General features: G+C 63.7%; 1 protein-coding gene across 1 annotated transcript; it reads left to right on the forward strand.

Moving 5' to 3' along the window:
- Positions 1-4,169: 4,169 nt before the first annotated feature.
- On the forward strand, positions 4,170-17,486 carry BPIFB3 (BPI fold containing family B member 3). The gene is made up of 15 exons (XM_062202336.1): positions 4,170-4,287; positions 4,760-4,916; positions 5,933-6,037; positions 6,384-6,524; positions 7,371-7,434; positions 8,908-8,968; positions 9,548-9,639; positions 9,750-9,929; positions 11,797-11,850; positions 13,606-13,776; positions 14,479-14,546; positions 15,443-15,482; positions 16,129-16,192; positions 16,662-16,738; positions 17,457-17,486. Exons 1-15 carry the CDS (start codon positions 4,176-4,178, stop codon positions 17,484-17,486), a joined length of 1,416 nt encoding a protein of 471 aa, XP_062058320.1. The 5' UTR covers positions 4,170-4,175.
- The last annotated feature ends 290 nt before the right edge of the window (positions 17,487-17,776 follow it).

The raw sequence follows: 17,776 nt of genomic DNA on the forward strand, positions 1-17,776 counted from the left end.
CTGGGACTCATGCCACCGCTCTTCCTTTATTATCTTTTTTTTTTTTTTGACAGGCAGAGTTAGACAGTGAGAGAGAGACAGAGACAGAGAGAAAGATCTTCCTTTTTCCGTTGGTTCACCCCCTAAATGGCCGCTATGGCCGGTGCATTGCGGCCGACTCGCTGCGCCAGTCCGAAGCCAGGAGCCAGGTGCTTCTCCTGGTCTCCCATGCGGGTGCAGAGCCCAAGCACTTGGGCCATCCTCCACTGCACTCCGGGGCCACAGCAGAGAGCTGGCCTGGAAGAGGAGCAACCGGGACAGAATCCGGCGCCCTGACCGGGACTAGAAAGCGGGGTGCCAGCGCCGCAGGCGGAGGATTAGCCTAGTGAGCTGCGGGTTGCCATCGCTCTTCCTTAATTGGCTCTGACATCCGCGTAGGTTTCTGCCTCAGTCAGTGAAAGATGTATACTCTGGGCAGACCCCGAGATCGGTGTCGCCTGCTGGAGAGTGAAAAATCCAGAATTTTGAAAAGTACGAAGCACCCGAGGGTCTCCCAGGCGGTATGCTGGCTCGGGGGTGCTGTGGGGTGCTGGCTGGGAGTCCCAGCATCCGTGTGCTGGTGCATGCACCTGTCAGCAAGCCTGCCGAGAGTCTGTGAGTGCAGGGGTCTGCGGGCCCATGTCTGGTCACACACGTGTCCAAGGTGTGGCCAGAGCCCTGGACAGGAGGCCAGTGCTCCCTCAGCCAGTGGGGCCCTAGCAGGTGTGCCTGGCCCAGCCTGGCACAGGCCCACAGCATGGAGGAGGGAGGCCCGGATGACAGGGCATGCCCTTGTCCCTCACGGCCAACCCTAATCCCATCAGCTGTCACCTCCCCGCCTTGCGGACAATGGCACCCTTGAGGCTGGCCTGGCAGGGACAGACGCCTGGCTAATCTAGGGGCGCCAGGGGCGGGCTCTTGGTGTGCCAGGGACGCCCTTTCCCCCACCCCCCCGGGGGGGGGGGCTCACACAGCACACTCCCAGCCACCTAGGACTTTCTGTCCCCGTCTCCAGCGTGCAGAGCAGGGGACCCAGGCCCAGTGCTGTCACAGTCAGAAGGCGGGGTCTCGCCCAGGGGTCTTGATGCTGTGCGGTCCACACCGGGACAGGGGAGCGTCAGGGGAGCACCTGCTGCTCGGTGAGCGTGCTGGAGGGCAGGACAGTGGCTTGGAGGGGACACCGGGGGACTCTCGGAGTGCTCATTCTGTGAGAATTCCCCAAGTTACACCACCAGGAGAGGGCTCAGGGCCAGGGCAGGAGACACAGCCCCAGACATGTGGTGACAGCCTGGGGTCACAGACTCAGAGAGGAAATCCCGGGGTCTGGGGCCCCGAGGCTGTGCTTCTTGGGGACCGGCCTCTAGAAAACTGCCAAGAAAAGCCCAAGTCCTGAATCTGTCCTCAGCCCCAGGTCCCCCAGGGGCATCCCTGGCCCCGCCCCCATACGGACTTAGGACGTCCCCCAGCGGCCCTGGGACTGCGCCCTCTTCTCCCCAGCCCAGCACTGACCACGCACCCCTTCTCGTGCTCCACAGCCCCTCCCTGGGGTTGTTGTTGTCACCAGCGTGACCTGCTGCTTCCTGGGTTTGCTCACTCCAGAGCTGTGCCGCCCACTGCCGCGGCCAGCAGCCTCACGAGATGCGGCCGGGCCACATCTGGCGCACCGCCAGTGGCTTTCGGAAAGAAGAAACACAGCATGGGGCCACTGCTGTGGTGTAGAAGGTTAGACCTCTGCCTGCAGCCTCACCATCCCTTACGGGCGCCAGTTCGAATCTCAGCTGCTCCACTTCAGATCCAGCTCCCTGCTAATGAGCCTGGGAAAGCAGCAGAGGATGGCCCAAGTGTTTGGGCCCCTGCACCCATATGGGAGACCGGGAAGAAGCTCCTGGCTTTGGTTTTGCCCAGCTCTTGGCATTTCAGCTGTTTGGGGAGTGAACCAGCAAATGGAAGATCTCTCTCTCTCTCTCTCTCCCCTTTTCTCCCTGTATTTCTGCCTGTCAAATAAATTAATTAATTAAAAAAATAAAGAAAATAAAAGCAGCAAGGTGTGGGAAACATTTTAGGTTGATTTTAGCTCAGAATAATAGTGTGGCTCTGTCAGGGCCCAGCAATGATCTCGTTACAATTAATCCCATCTGATTCTGTTTACCTTTGTGTAAACATGGCTTCCAGGAAAACTTAAATGGCGATCGGCTCCTCCAGGACAGGGTCTGTCTCTTCTGCTTGTAGAAGAACATCTAGAAAACAGCTTCTAAAAATAGCAGGTGCCCCACAAATGCCAGCTGTAGAATAGTGAGTGTGTGAATGAACGAATGGATGAATGAATGAATTTCCCCCCTGGGATGGAGGGCAAACAGGACCTCAAGAGGTGTGGGGGGGCAGAGTCAGGTCCCTCCCCCACTCACCCGGAGTTCCTCTCCCCAGGCCCTGGGGGTGGGGGGAACACAGGTGATCAGAAGACCCAGCAGCCTCATCCCTCCCACCCCCGGCTCCCGGGGCCCTGATGGGGGCAGGGGCGGAGCTGGAGGGCAGCCAAGGGGCCGGGGAGATGGCAGAGCCCTGTGCCCGCCTCCAGCCCCCCGGGAGGGGCACTCACTCCTGCCCCTGGCACTGACCCCAGCCCCTCACTCTCCCTGCAGAAGGAAGGCTTAGCCCAGGCCCTCTGGGAAAACCGCAATTTGCCTCTGACATGACACCCTGACGGCTTTCTGGCCGCTGGGCCCCCTTTGTGTCCCTGGAGCTGCTGTGGGCATATAAGGGCCGCCACGGGGCTGGGGCGGGTGGAGGAGGCAGCGGGAGGCCGGAGCCCCCACCGGCCCCTTGTGGAGCAGCAGAAGCCAGCGGTAAGGCAGCGGGAGACGGCCCCCACCCCGTGCTGAGCCCCGGCCGGCTGGCTGTGGACCCTGGGACCCTCCCTGTCCCATCTGAACACCGGGCACAGAACTCCCACTAGGAGTGGAGAAGCTGGGCTCGGTGGGCAAGGCCATGGCAGGGCTGGGGGCCTGGGGCAGGGTTCAAGGGGTGCTCTTCTCTGGGAGAGACCCTGGAGGGGGCAGGGAACTGCTCTGGGGTGAGGCCTGGGAGACAAGTGCAAGGCAGCCGGGTTGCTGGCAGCTCCTTTGTGCAATGAGGATGGCACCTTCTCCGCCCAGGGCCAAGGTTGCTGAGGGAAGCCCTGCTGGTTTTCCAACCCCTGCACACAGTGGTGTGGAGACCCTAGGCCCGGGCCCCGCCCTGGGAGAGCCTCCCGAGGTGGCCAGCAAGGCACAAACACACAGGGACACAGGGCCTGGATGCAAGTTGTGATGAGTGCCTTGAGATACACACAGGGTATGATGGCTGGTGAAGGCCGAGCCCCTGCAGATGGGGAGGGGAAGGGGCCTCTCCCAGGGGGTCACAGCTGTTCAGAACCCGAATGACAATCAGTCAGGATGCCAACCGGAGAAGAGCCACCACCTGTGCAAAGGCCCTGTGGTGGGTTGGGACGTGGCATGTTTCAGGTGAGAAGGCTGGAGAGGCCGGCCGGCAAGGACTTCATGGGGAGCTTGGGTGTCCTCCCACAGGCAGTGGGGGGCGCCGCAGGGTTCCAGCAGAGGTGGTCTCCCTAAAGAAAACTGCCACTCGGTGAAACTGCTAAATCAGCCAGGCTCACCTCCCACCGCCTGCCCATTTCTATAACACGGGATGAAGCCACACCTTCTGAGAGCCTCACAAGCCAGCCAGCAAACAGGGCAAGACCGCGGCCACCATCCTGAGGTCCCTCCAGACGGCGGGCCAGGCTCACCCAGGCTGCAGAAGACTGGAACCTGCACGTCACATGGCCTCGGGCTTGGAGTCTGGCCCTGCCGCTGACTAGCTCTGCGGCCTCGGTCAAGTCCCTCCGTTTTCTGGGCCTCAATTTTCCCATGTGTGAGATGGGATTTGAAGCAGGAGAGGCTTGGACAGTGCCTGGGAAGCTGCACTGTGCAGTGCACCTGCTAGCCACCGCTGGCTGGCCCCCGCGTGGTGGGGGTTTTCCTGGGAGTGACCCTGGACTTGGGCTGTACTGGTTGGGTGGGAGGGGCCTGCGTGGGTGATGGGGAACGGGGAGGGGCGAGCCTTGGGCATGCAGGGTGTCTGAGTTCCTGCTCCTACCCCTCACAGGTGTGCGGCCGACCATGGTGGGTATAGGGTCCCTGCTCCTGCTCTGGGGCCTGGTGACTCCGTGCTGGGGACTGCTTGAGACAGTGGGCACACTCGCTCGGATCGACAAGGATGAGCTTGGCAAAGGTGAGCCCGGGGCAGGTAGTGTGCTGGGGACCCCACCGGTACGCTGAGCAGATCTGCTCTGAGAGACAGATGAGACAGCGGTGAGCGTCCCTGCCCGGAGAGGCTTCTCCGGGGCTCTGGGGCGCCGGGCGTGTTCCGGAGGCCAAGGTTTGCCCACAGGCCCCCGCAGGCCATCCCATCACTGCGAGAGGTGGGCTGGCTGGTCCCGGCTGAGGCCGTGGGGGGCAGCGAGCAGCTCAGGGAGACACCGGGTAGGGTGTAAAGGGATCGTCTTGGGATTCACGCGTCCATTCTACAGACACTGAGTACCCCATGTGCGAGGCGGCGAGCAGGAGCCAGCGCCCCCCGGAGTGTGACCGCTGGGTCAACTCTGTCAGAAGCCAGCTCCTCAGGCTCGGGGGAAGCAGCAGCAGCCAGGTCCTGGGTGGGGGTGCGGGTTTCTAGCGCCTTCCTGCCCCCACCCTCTCTGCAGCCATCCAGAACTCGCTGGTCGGGGGGCCCATTCTGCAGAACGTGCTGGGGACCGTCACGTCCGTGAACCAGGGCCTCCTGGGCTCGGGCGGGCTGCTCGGAGGAGGCGGCCTTCTGAGCTACGGAGGGGTTTTCGGAGTTGTGGAAGAGCTCTCTGGGTGAGTCCGGCAGAGGGGCGTACAGCTGCCCACCTGCTGCAGGCCCTGGAGGGCCTTGGACCCCTTTAAATGCACTGGCTGAAAGAACCACTGAGCGGCACGGTGGCCCCTCCCCCACTGGCATAGAGCTCTGGAAAGGACTGGTAGGGGCAGCTGTTGCTCCAAGCTCACCAAGGGTCACTCGGAGGCAGGTGTGGAAGGGGAGGCCTGGAGCAGCCGCGTGCCTTGCCCAGGCACCAGAGTCAGTGGCAGAGCTGGGATGTGAACTGTCCGGCTCTGCCTGGCCTCACCAGGAGGATTAGCAGCCACTCCTGGGGTTGTTGCCCGGACAGTGATCTGCGGCAGGCGGAACAGAGCTGGGCACACAGTAAGTGCTCAATAAATGCTATTAGTAGTATATCCAGTAGCCTTCCCACAGTGGAATCTCCTGGGGCTGAGCCTGGGCACTCACACATGAACCTGACCTTGTCCTTGCTACAAAGAGCCCCCAGGAAGTAGCAGGAAGTAGGCTTAACATCCAGGAGCCCAGGGCCCTGATGGAGGCGGCTCAGGCAGCCTTAGGACCGGGAGAGAAGACTTCCTGGAGGAGGGGGTGCCAGGCGGAGTCAGCTAGCTGCAGGGAGATGAAGGGCAGAGACCCAGGGGAAGGGAGTCCCCGACAGAGGGAACTGCCCAGGCAAAGACCAGAGGACAGAGAAGCTAACGACCTGCAAGGACACACGGAGCACGGTGAGGAGACACGCAGCGCCCACTGGGGTTGCACGTGTGTGAGCCCAAGGGGGCAGGCGGGGCTCAGAAGCCAGGACTGAGGCTGAGGGGTGGGGAGAAACTGCAGACTGCCCCCCTTATCTCCCTCTGCCAATGCCCCTAGGAGGTGGCCCCACGGCACAGATGAGACCCCTGGGGCCCGAGGGCTCACAGCTGGTTCTGTGGGCGGGGGCTGCACCTGGGAGAGCTCCCTGGGCCCCCCTGGCAGGGTGTCTGGGCAGAGCGCCTTTCCTGCACTCCCACCCCAGGCTGAAGGTGGAGGAACTCACGCTGCCCAAGGTGTTGCTGAAGCTGCTGCCGGGGTTTGGGGTGCAGCTGAACCTGCACACCAAGGTGGGCCTGCATGGATCCGGGTGAGTGCCCCCGCCACACCCTGAAGCCGCTCCACCACCCCGCAGGGGATCCCTACCCCTCTGCTCGCTATCCCCTCCCCCCTCCCCAGGGGACTCCCCACCTTTTTTGTTTCCCACTGGATCCCACCCCTGGGACCTCTCCAGGGACCTCCTTCTCGCTGGGGCTCCTACCCCACTGGCTGGAGCGCGCTGGAGGGGATGGGAGGAGGGCCCAGGGAGGCAGGGTGTGAGAAAGGGACACAGGGCCCAGGCCATTCCCACCAGAACCTGACTCCCGCCTCCTGAGGGCGGGCGTGGCGGGCGGGGCCTGGCCGCCTGGCCACGCCCCCAGCGCCGGGTCTCGCAGCCCCCTGGGGGGCCTCCTGCAGCTGGCGGCCGAGGTGAACGTGTCCTCGCGGGTGGCGCTGGGTATGAGCCCACGCGGGACGCCCACGCTGGTGCTGAAGCGGTGCAGCACGCTCTTGGGCCACATCAGCCTGCTCTCGGGGTGAGGCTCAGCGCTGTGTGCGTGCGGGATCCCGCGGTCTGCTCTCCCGGCGGCAGCCGGCGGGGGGGCGTGGTGGGGGCGGTCCCTCTTCTGCCCCTGGCCCCTCAGCCTCCCTACACCTGTGCGGAGCCGTCACCGGACTGAAGCAGCTGGCCGGGGCTGTCTCTGACCAGGTCACGGGTTCTCTTAGCTCCTTGTCCTTGCTCCCCCGACCTGCACCTGTGTCTGCCCCCATGGGTCCCTGCATCCCAGCCTCAGCCAGCTCTGTGGCTGGCTCTGAGCAGTGATGGCTCCCAGGATGAGGGTGAGCCAGGACAGAACAACCTTAACAGGGGCTCTGGGCTCTCTCCTGCTCCTCTGGGTTGCCAGGGGCTTAGGAGGGAGTGGACACGGGACAGGCATGGCCAGTGGGGAGTGTGCTGGTGTCCTGAGGCGGTGGCTCTGTGGGTGCCACCACTCTCCCTGCAAACAGGCCTGAGCCCATCGACACACAGCCCTCATCCTCGGGCCCCCACGTTCATCCATTTGTTCATTTTCATTCAACAACTACTTACTGACCCCCCACTCTGAGCCAGGCACCGTTCTGGTCCCAAACGCCACCTGACAGCAAACAGACATGGATCAAGCACAGATTGTGTCCTGACACGCACACGCCCCACGTCAGGCACCGCACAGACAGGGAAAGTAAAGCCAGCCCTGGGTCCCCTGGTGGGGTAGAGAAAGAATTTAAACCCAGCTCTCCAAAGCCCCGAGAGAGGAGGCAGGAGAATCCGGAGCCCCAGCGCCTCCCGATCTGGGTGCCCCGGGCCCCCGGCAGCCACGCCCTCACTGCCTTCCTCCGCCCAGGCTGCTGCCCGCACCGCTCTTTGGGGTTGTGGAGCAGACGCTCTTCAAGGTGCTGCCAGGACTGGTGAGTGTGGGGCCCTGGGCCAGGCATGCTGCTCCCCCCGCCCCCGGCTGTGCCCTGCCCGGTTTGGGGTACAGCCAGGTGCCAGGTGGGATTAGGCTGCACTTCCCTTCCCAGCCCAGGTAATCCCATCCTGGCTGCCTGTGAGTCTAGGGACAGGCAGGTGCGTCCCCCACCCCATGCCCCGCCCAGCCCTCCCGCGGGGACTTTTAGCTAAGTGCCATGCTCGGCAGCCGTGGCCCTAAGTTCCCACGTGGACGTTCCCACGTCACAGGCACAACACACCCGTGATTCACCTGCCCCAGACGCGCTGTCTGCCTGCCCTGGGCAGCCTGCTTCCACCAGGGGGAGCAAACCACACTCCAGGAAGCTGGTCTGGCCCGAGCCCCGTTTCCCAAAGGAGGGCAGGGGCTTGCTGGTGCCCACAGGCCTGCTGACCCCGAGAGCTGGCTGCCTGGCCGCTGCCCGGATGGTGGGGGAAGGGGGCCCTGGGGCTGGCAAGGCCGTCCTGGGCTCGAAGAAGCCAGTGTGGAAAGAAGCCCAGCGGCGGAGGGGTGCCCCCGCGGCCGCCTGGGAGCATCCAAATCCTGGTCCCTTGGGGGCTCTCGGCCAGCAGCTGGGTTTTGTGCGATACAAAGAGGTTTCTAAGATGAGTTTATTGCCGATGTTCAGAGATCGGGGGTTTTGCCAAACATTTAATTTCAGGCTTCTCTGGTGCTGTCAGCAGTCCCGAGTGCCTAGTGCCTCCCTCCTGCCGGTCGCACAGAGCTGGTGCCAGCGGGAAGCAGGGGACTTCACAGCGCCTTTGGTCTCCTCCCCCCATCTCTGTGACTCGCCAAACCCCAGAAGCCCTGGAGTCCGGGGTCCCCAGTTCAAATGCAGCAGCAGCCCTCTCTGGCTCCTGCAAACCGCCTTGACCTTGGGCAGGTGGCCTTTCTTCTCTGGGCCCAGCTGTGGGCTGAAGGGGCCAGACAGGATGACCACTGAAGTTCCTGCTCCCTTGGGCCATGGGACTCGGCTTGTGTCATTCCCAGGCCTGGCATTCTGGAAGTCGAACCACTTGCTGTCTGCTCTCACAGCTCAGGGTTTTAGTGGTGGGGTGTGGAGTGGGCACCCTAGCTCCAGGCCTGGCGCTGGGTGGAGGAGGCGAGGCGCCCCCCTGCAGGGTCTTCATTCTAGGCCTCCTGTGCCCACCTGCAGCCTTGGGAAGGCTTTGTCCCCATGCCCTGGCCTGCCTCTGAAGTGGGTCTCCCCTGGTCCCCAGCAACCTTTGGGGTTCTCCATTGGGGCTCCTGTACAAGGGGAGTGGGCTTGGGACCCACCCGGCCCCCCATACATCGAGCGCCAGCCCCTCCTCTGCACCCCCTCGCTCATTCCCCCCGCCTGTCCCTGGCTCCACCTCCCAAGTCACAGACCCGGGCCCTGAGCGTGGCCTCACTCTCTCTCTGCTGTGACACCTGTCTCCTCCCGCCACAGCTGTGCCCCGTGGTGGACAGTGTGCTGGACGTGGTGAACCAGCTCCTGGGCAGTGTGCTGGGTAAGTGGGGGCCGACCCCTACTCTCCGTGCTTCTCCCACCCCTCCCTGGGGACCCTCGGCGGCTAGGGGGGAAGGGCAGAATTCTGGGGCCGTCAGCTTCCTGCTCACACTGAGCCCGCAGCTCGCGGGGGAGGCGGGGGCAGCTGAGGGCTCGGGCAGGGCGCAGAGCCATGAGTCGGATTCTCGGGGGGCTGCGGGCCGGGAGCACCTGCGGGCATCCTTCTTCTGGGGTCTTCAGCGGGCAGCCGGGGCCGGCAGCCGGGTGGAACCCACCCTGCACCCGAGGAGGGGTGGTGTTCTCCAAAGGCCTCTCCAGGAGAGAGAGCATGTGTGCCAGTGAGCTCGGGGCAGGAATCCTCCCTCTGTGGCCTCGGGGCAGCAGCCCTGGAAGGCCTGAGGTCTGGCCCCACCACCCTGTGGCTCTGAGGCCTGTGTCCAAGCCTCAGTTTCCCCTCTGTGAAATGGAAACCACAGCAGCGTCCAAGCGCATCCTTGGCAGGCTGCTGGGAACTCACAGGTGCTCTGGCAGTGGGAGGAGGGGCTCATGGGGCCTCTCTGCCCCTCCCTTCCGCACGCAGGCCTGGTGCCCCTCGGGGCTCTAGGGTCTGTGGAGTTCACCCTGGCCACGCTGCCCCTCATCTCTAACCAGTACATCGAGCTGGACGTCAACGTGAGTGCCGCGAAGCCCTGCTGCGGCTCGGGGTGGGGGTGCGGGGTCCCTGGAGCCAGCCCACCGTGGGTGAGTGCCGGAGACCACCGCGCCCTCTCCTGCCCCTGCAGTCCATCGTGAAGAGTGTAGCTGGTGACATCATCGACTTCCCCAAGCCTCGCCTCCCGGTCAAGGTGCCGCCCAAGGACGACCACACGTCCCAGGTGACGGTGCCTCTGTACCTCTTCAGCACCGTGTTCGGGCTCCTGCAGAGCCAGGGCGCCCTCGACATAGACATCACCCCTGAGCTGGTGAGTGTGCCGTCGGGGAGCCGGGCTGGCGCTGAGCCCTCGTCCCCTCCTAGGCCAGAGCTGGGCAGGGTGGCAGCGTGGACCAGGTGTTGCTGGTCCTTGGTGGCCCTCCATGGGGTTATGCTGGAACAGGACGGAATTCACCTTGCACTGGTCAGAACCGGCTAATGAAATGAAGCCGTCTGGGTCTAAGATCAACTTTATACTAAAGTGTGGCTAGCTAACATGTCCGCCGCTGTCTGTGGAGCAGATTTGAGTCAGAACAGGCGACTGGGGTGGACCATACCAAGGGCCGCTCGCACGTTTGTTCCCAAGTCTCTGGGGCCTCCCCACTTCCACCCCGACCCCTCTCGTGCCCCCAGAAGCTGTGGCCACAGGTAGGTTCTTGGTGTCGGCTCTCTCCGGAGTCACTGAGCTCCGAGCCACCTGGACTCCTGCCCCTGCAGCCCAGGCCCAGGGAGCCAGGGTGGGTCGCTCACTCCCTACCCGCGGGGTCCAGAGACCCTCTGAAGGCTCTGGGAGAGTGACGGGGCCTTGAGAGGAGAGGCAGGTGGCTCCCGGCCGGGGGAGGGGCAGTCACAGCCTGCAGGGGCTCTGAGTGCAAAGCCAGGGGGCTCGGGGTGTGGGCATGAGCACTGGGCGAGAAGGTGACCTCGGCGGCCACGGCGTGCTGCTGGCTGCCCGCGGTGTGTGACGGGCGGGTGCTTGTGCGGTGTGAACAGGTCTGCTTGCAGACGGCCAGAGTGCAGTGCAGGGGTGTCGGGCGCTGGGGCTGGCGTCCACTCGTGGCCCCCGTGGCAGGGAGAACAGGCCCCACGTTGCCGCCTGCTAGCCACATGCTTGCACGTGACTCCCCGACTGGCCGATCTGCACCACCGCTGGGGTACACTCTGGGTCCTCAGTGGGTGAGCCCTGGCGGAGAGGGGAAGGGGTCTGTAAGGAGCCTTGGCTCCAAGTCCTGGTGCCCCCGCTGACCGAGCGGCCGCCTCCGAGGCGGTGGGGGCACCACCTACCTCTGCGAGCTGCTGGAAGGCGGAAGGCGGGCAAAGTCGGCCAAGCCCTGGGATGTGCAGGCCGCAGTGTGTGCTTCATGACTGCCGCCAATGGGACCAGCGGCGGTGTGTCGCCGTGTGTGTGTGACCATGTGTGTGTCGCTGTATGTCACTATGTGTGTGCTGCTGTGAGTGTGTCATCATGTCTGTGTTGTCATGTGTATGTGTGTGTTGCTGTGTATTGCTGTGTGTGTCACTGTGTGTGACCATGTATGTGTCATGTGTATGTGTGTGATCATGCATGTGTCATCGTGTGTATGTGTGTCACCGTGTGTGTTGTGTGTGTCACTGTGTGTTGTCATGCCTATTGTGTGTATGTGTGTGTTGCCATGTGTGTGTCGCCACGTGTGTCGTGTGTGTTGCCGTGTGTATGTGTGTCACCATGTGTGTGTCACTGTGTTGCCATGTGTGACCATGTGCGTCGCGTGTGTCGTTGCGTGCATGTGCTGCCATGTGTGTCATCATGTGTGTCATCATGTGTGTCACTGTGTGTTGACTGTTGTGTGTGTTGTCATGTCTGTTGTGTGTATGTGTGTTGCCGTGTGTGTCGCTGTGTGTTGTGTGTTGCCATGTGTGTGACCATGTGTGTCGCTGGGTGTGTCGTGTGTATGTGTTGCCATGTGTGTCATCATGTGTGTCACTGTGTGTTGACAGTCTGTTGTCATGTCTGTTGTGTGTGTGTGTGTATTGCCGTGTGTGTGTGTCATCGTGTGTGTGTGTGTCGCTGGAGGAGCAGACAGAGCTGCTTCGAGCGTGCTGGGGGATCCTGCCCTGCCCCTGCGCTCACTGGTCTCCGCTCCCATTTGGTGGTCCAGGTTCCCAGCCGCGTCCCTCTGACAACCTCAGACCTGGCGGCTCTTCTCCCTGAGGTGAGTGTCCCTCCCCTGGCTTTGCCCTCTCCTGCAAGCCTGAATGCACTCCAGAACCTGGCTCAGTAAAGCCCTCCAGGAAACCGAGTCAAGGTTGAGGCCAAATTCACACTCAAGTGTGAGTGGTTAACACTTTATCCTTTCCTCGTAGCAGATTTTGCTTAGAAAGGAAAGGACTGGGGTTTGACTGCCCCAGAAGTCAACTGGGCATTTGTCCCACGGCCACTGCTCCTCCAGCAGGCAGGGGACAGGGCCTTCTTCTGGTCACCGAGGGCAGGGCCTTCTTCCGGGTCACCAGGCTCCTCCTTTGCCTTATTTGGCTCCATCGCAGTCTTCTCTCACTGCAGAGGGAAGATTTAGGGCATTGGCTTTGGAGAGGGGAGCCAAGCGGGAAAGAGCCAGGGATTTGGCTGGTGGGCACAGGACACGACTTCAGGACCCAGCCTCAGCTTTCCCCACCCTCCAGCTGGGGCTGGGCCCGCTGCGTTCCAGCGTGAGCATCTGAATTCATACTAAAGTTGAAATGACTACTGTGAGGTCCATCTGTAACGGCAGGTTCTGATGGAGGCTGGGAAGAGGCCTGGAGGCAGGTGAACCTGGGGGTACCGGGGGCAAACCTGAAGCCGGAGAGACCCAGAGCCCCCTTGGAGAGCAAGCCTGGGGCCTCTGCTTCTCAGAGTCCCTGGACCACAGGGCAGAGGGACAAGATGGGGGTTGGACACTCAGAAGAGCCTCCTGGAGGCAGCAGTGGAGAGCGGGGCCACAGCGGGCCCTGTGGCCGCAGTGCTGGAGACGGGGCCTCCGCCCTGGGCCTGTGGGCCTCACCCTCCACACCTGGCTCCATGGCTTGGGAGTCCATGGTCCCTTGAGGGTGGAACCTGGGATTCCCCCTCCTGGTGATCCTGAGCCTGGGTGTCTGAGCTCGAGGAGCCGGTCCCCGCGTCCCAGCACGCGGGGGTCCTGTGTCCTCAGGGTCGCCATTCCGTGTGAAGCTCCTGTGATTTGGTGCCTTCCGTGGTGTCGGGAGAAGGACAGTTGGTGGCCCCCGGGAGGGGAACAGCAGACAAAGGCCCCCATGCTCAGGGGCTGCTGTTCTGGGGGGGGTGACGGCACCGCATAGACAAGCAGACTGGAAACGGGGTCAGAGCTGGGCGCCGGTGGGCGGCGGGGGCGGACTCCGAGTGCCGGGGCCGGTGGGCGGCGGGGGCGGACTCCGAGCAACGGGGCCGGTGGGCGGCAGAGGCGGACTCCGAGTGCTGGGGCCGGTGGGCGGCAGAGGCGGACTCCGAGCGCCAGGGTCGTGCACGCAGTAGGTATTGGCCAGGCCTCGATGAGGAGGTGACGTTGAGGGAGGGCTGCAGGAGGTGCGGGAGGCTACTGTGTGGTTACTTGGGGAAGGTGTTTTCAGGCAGAAGGAAGTGCAAAGGCCCCAAGGTGGGAGCCTGCCCGGCAGGTGGGGGCAGCAGCCAGTGGCCAGTGAGTCTGGAGAGCAGAGAGGAGGCTGGGCAGTGGGCGGCAGGGAGTGGGGGCTGCGGTCTGAGCTGGGGGTCCCATGGATTGGTGTCTGCCCACCTGAGTGTTGCCGCGTAGGGCCATGGCCAGTACTGTCTAGGTCAGGTGAGAACCTCAGTGCCCTGCACCATGTCTGGTGCCCGGTAGATGCTCGGGGAGTGTTTGTTGACTGACTGGTTGATTCTAACAGCAGAGACGCTAAGCTGCCCTCTTGCCCCCTGCCCTGCCCCCACCTTTGTTCAGGCCCTGGGGACATTGCCCTTAGGCCAGCACCTCCTGCTGTCACTTCGGGTGAAGGAGCTGCCCACAGTCACGCTCCAGAACAAGAAGGCCACGGTCACCATCCCAGCCAACATCCACGTGCTGGCCTCTGTCCGTCCAGGGGCCCCTGAAGCCCTCTTTGAGCTGAACGTGGTGAGTGGCCGAGGGTGGGAGGGGCCGTCGGGGGGTCTCCTCCTGATGTGGGAGGGTGGGGAGGCCCGGGGGCAGCCCAGCTCGGGAAGCCCACCAAGCGCCCACTCCTGGGGCACCTGGCCACACCGCCACCTGCCCCTCGGAGCATGAATGGCCCGGCCCACAGCCGTGCACCCTGCCTGGCTGGGACCTCAGAAACTGCTCCCCGTCTGTCTGGCCTCTCTGCTCAGACACGTCTCAGACACCCCCAGCTCCCTGTGCTCCGCCCCCCCAGCCTGCCCACGTCCACCCCCGCTGCACAAGTTGCCCCAGGCACATGGGGGCCGAGGCAGGTCCCTCCCCGGCTCACTCTGCTCTGTTTCCCTGTGGCCAGGCACCTGAGCCCGGCATTCCAGGCCTTGCCTCTCTCGTCCTTGCTCTGTAAGCCTTGGATCCTCCGGCCACCCCTCCCAGCTCCCTGGCTTTGTCTGCGCAGAGTCCCTCCCCCGCTGGGGCATCACCTTCTCGGGAAGCCTTGCTCGCCCCCTGCTGGCAGGAGGAGGCCTCTCCCAGTCTTCACTCTGGTTCTCCAGTACCACTCGCCACGGCGGCGCTGGGGCAGAGGCCAGCCAGAGTGGCAGGCAGGGACCCACCTGCTGGCCAAGGCAGCCTGGCCTCGGGCTTCTGATTCCCGGGGTGACCTCTGCGGGCTTTTCCACGCAGGTCATGACCCTGAACGCCCAGCTGGCTCCGTCGGCCACCAAGCTGCACATCTCCCTGTCCCTGGAGCGGTAATGTGGGGGCCGGGGAACAGGGCCTTGCTGCTGTCCTCAGGAGTAAGAGTTAGGGACGCCGGCGCGACGCCTCTGTTCCCTGAGCATCGGCTAAGCGCCAGGTTTGCCTTCAGGACAAGGCGGCAGAGGGCTTGGTGTTAGCCCACTTTACAGATGAAGCAGCTGAGGCTCCAAGAGGCAGCCTCCAGAGGGGGCTTCTCCCTCTGCCCCCTTTTCTGCTCAAACCCTGCCACCACCCTCCCGTGCACGAGAACAGGCACAGCACTCTAGAGTTTGCACGGCTCCACGTCCAGGCCCAGTGCTCACCCCTGCTCCCCCTGCCCAGGCTGCAGGGGCTCTCCCAGGGGTCGCTGGCACCTGCCCGACCTGGGTTGTGGGCGCCCAGTGCTCACTGGCCTCCACTGCAGTGCCCCCTGCTGGTCCCTGGTGGTTCCGCTGCTGCCCACTGCTGTGCCTTCTGGCTGCCTGGGCCCCCGTGCCTCCCTTGGCTCTGGCCCCGAGCCTGCATCTGGGTCAGCCTGGGTGCTGACTGCGGTGAGCGCCTGCTGTGTGCGGGCATCTGTGCCCCGTGCTCGGGCTGGGAGAGGGCTCTGCTCAGGGCAGCTCAGCCGCTTCTCCGGGGCCCGCGGCTGGGAGGCGGCGCAGGCCACAGGCTGCGGCATCACAGGTGCTGGTCTTGGTGTCCCAGAGGGAGGTCAGCTCCCTCCAGACCCGCGATACAGATAGGAAAGTGGCCTCTCGGCCATGGCTGCCCGAGGCAGGGCTGAGCCTGTGAGCCCACTTCCTGACCCCGGTGAGCTACGGCGAGGGCAGGCTAGGGTGGGACGGGGTGTGGGGACTGGAGGTTGGTGGTGGTGGGGGCCAGGCCCCTCAACACTCTCCTCCCTCCGCAGGCTCAGGGTCAAGCTGGTCTCCTCCGCCCAGACTTTTGACGTACGTTCCGCGGCGAGCGGCTGTGGGGTGGGGAGGGCATAGGGTAGGGTGGGGAGGGTCTCCGGGTGGGGTGAGTCATTGCAGAGGCTGAGCTGACCTGGGTCTGGGTGCAGCTCCAACAAGCCAGCCAATAGCAGGGCAGGCGTGTGCGTGTGTGTGCATAGGTACGTGTTGCATGTGTGCGTGCGTGTCTGTGTCTGTGTGCCTGTGTGTGTAGGTATGTGTGCATGTGTCTGTGTGTGTGTGCACGTGTGTATCTGTGTGTGTCTCTCCATGTGTGCCTGTGTGTTTGTGTGTGTGCATGTCTCTGTGTCCTGAGGTTCTGGGATCGCGATGGTCTCAGGCTCTAGAACATTCTAAGGGTCCCTACACTGACAGTCATCTCAGGACAGACCTCTGTGGTTCTTCTGAAATGGCTACTGTCTCAGCCCCTACCCCCCTGCAAGCCCCACAGGCTCTCCTAGGAGGGGGTGTGTCTTCCAAGCTCATGGGGCTGCAGGTGGGGCTGGCCCACACCCTAGAGTCCCCTTCAGAGATAGTGTACTCCACGGGTCTTCAGGCATGGGGGAGGCTGTGCAGCCGGGCCTCTGGATCCCCCCAGGGGCTGCCCTTTGTGAAGCCACGCCCCTCTTGTGCTCTGTCCCAGGCATCACGTCTGGAAGAGTGGCTGAGCACCGTGGTCCGCGTGGCATATGTGCCGAAGCTCAACGGTACGGCGGCCCCTGCTGTCTTCTTGGGCACGGGGAGGTCTAGGCTTGTGATAGATCAGTTGCCCCTTCCTGTTGTTCTGGGGGGACCCTGAGGACAGAGAGGGGCGCCTACCATTTGTAGGATGCACTGATGTGTCCTCCCAGGGAACACCACCTGCACCTGCATCGGGCCAGGCTCCAGGCCCCAAGAGCTGATCTGTCCTGGGTCCTGCCTTACGCTCCCACAGTGCCGTGGGCAGCAGGTGCACAAATGGGGACCCAATACTGATGGCCCAGGGAGTGCAAGGGCCTGCTGGATGCTCTAGGGAGATCTAGCACCATCCGGAAGTGGGGCACTGGTGTCTGGGTATAGGAGGACATATAGGAGTCTGCCTACCAGAAGCTGAGCGCCTAAGAGGGGAAGGATCCCCGGGGTCCCAGATACACCCCCCCCTCCAAATCTTTGCTTCCACCCATCTGCTCTTTGCAGTGGGCCTGGATGTGGGAATTCCCCTGCCGAAGATTCTCAACGTGAACTTTGCCACGTCGGTCCTGGAGATCATCGAGGTGAGCTTCCCCCCAGGAGCCTTTGCTCGTCTCTGGGGAGGGGCTGCTCCCAGCCGGCCCTGCGCCCTCTGCTGGATTGCTCAATCACATGGGACTTCACTTGCAAGTGGCAGACACGTGGCCCGTGGGCTGGCTCTATCAGTCACATCCCTGCTGAGCACGGACCCCGCTGGCCTGCTCTGTCAGTCATGTCCCTGCTGAGCGCGGACCCGACTGGCCTGCAGAGCGGAGCCTGGGATTCACCCCCAACAGGGCCCTGGTGCTCGGGAAACGAACCCCGGCGCTGCCCCATCCTGTGCCTCTGCAGGTGGCGACCGCTTTCCCCGCGGTGACCAGCCTGGCCTCGCAGTCCTGACAGAGCAGCACAGCTCTGAGTCCCGGGACAGCACGGGCTGGGGCAGAGTAGTGAGCCCTGCGCCCATATCTCAGGTGGGAGCAAGGCTGCAGCAGGCTGTGTTTTGGGCCCAGGGCCAGCCAGTGGGTTCTCAGCAAACGTGCGCATGGACGCCGGTCTCTCCTCCAGGCAGCCCTGGCCCACGCCGGCCGCCCTGTCTTCATCATTTATCCGTCATTTAATGAAAGAGTGCCTGCTGTGGTCCAGGCCTGGCGCTGAGCCAGGGTGGCGGCAGGGGTGATGGCGGCGGGCTCAGGGCTGCAGGGGTGGCGGGGACGTGGGGCCGAGCCCTCAGGGCCTGACCGGGAGCCTTTGTCCTTACAGAATGCTGTTGTGCTCACTGTGGTGTCCTAAGGCTGGGAGGTGGCCGCCCCTCTCCCTGCTGGCCACTCCCAGGGTCCTGCCCACCTGCCTGCCCTGCCTCGGTTTCCCCTCGCAGTCTCCAGCCTGTGTGCCCGTGCCCACTCTGTGCCCAGACCCTCCAGCGCCCATGGGCCCTACTGCTCTGCCCCAGGCTGGGTGGGGCAGCCGGGCTGCTGCTCAGAGCCCTGGGGCATCAGAGCCGCATCTGGAGCCTTCAATAAACTCCGCCCAGGCCTCAGAGCCTCCGGCTGCTTTGTTCCTCACTCAGAGCCGCGGAGGGG

This window comes from Lepus europaeus, chromosome 10 (assembly GCF_033115175.1).
Source record: "Lepus europaeus isolate LE1 chromosome 10, mLepTim1.pri, whole genome shotgun sequence".
Classification (NCBI taxonomy): Eukaryota; Metazoa; Chordata; class Mammalia; order Lagomorpha; family Leporidae; genus Lepus; species Lepus europaeus.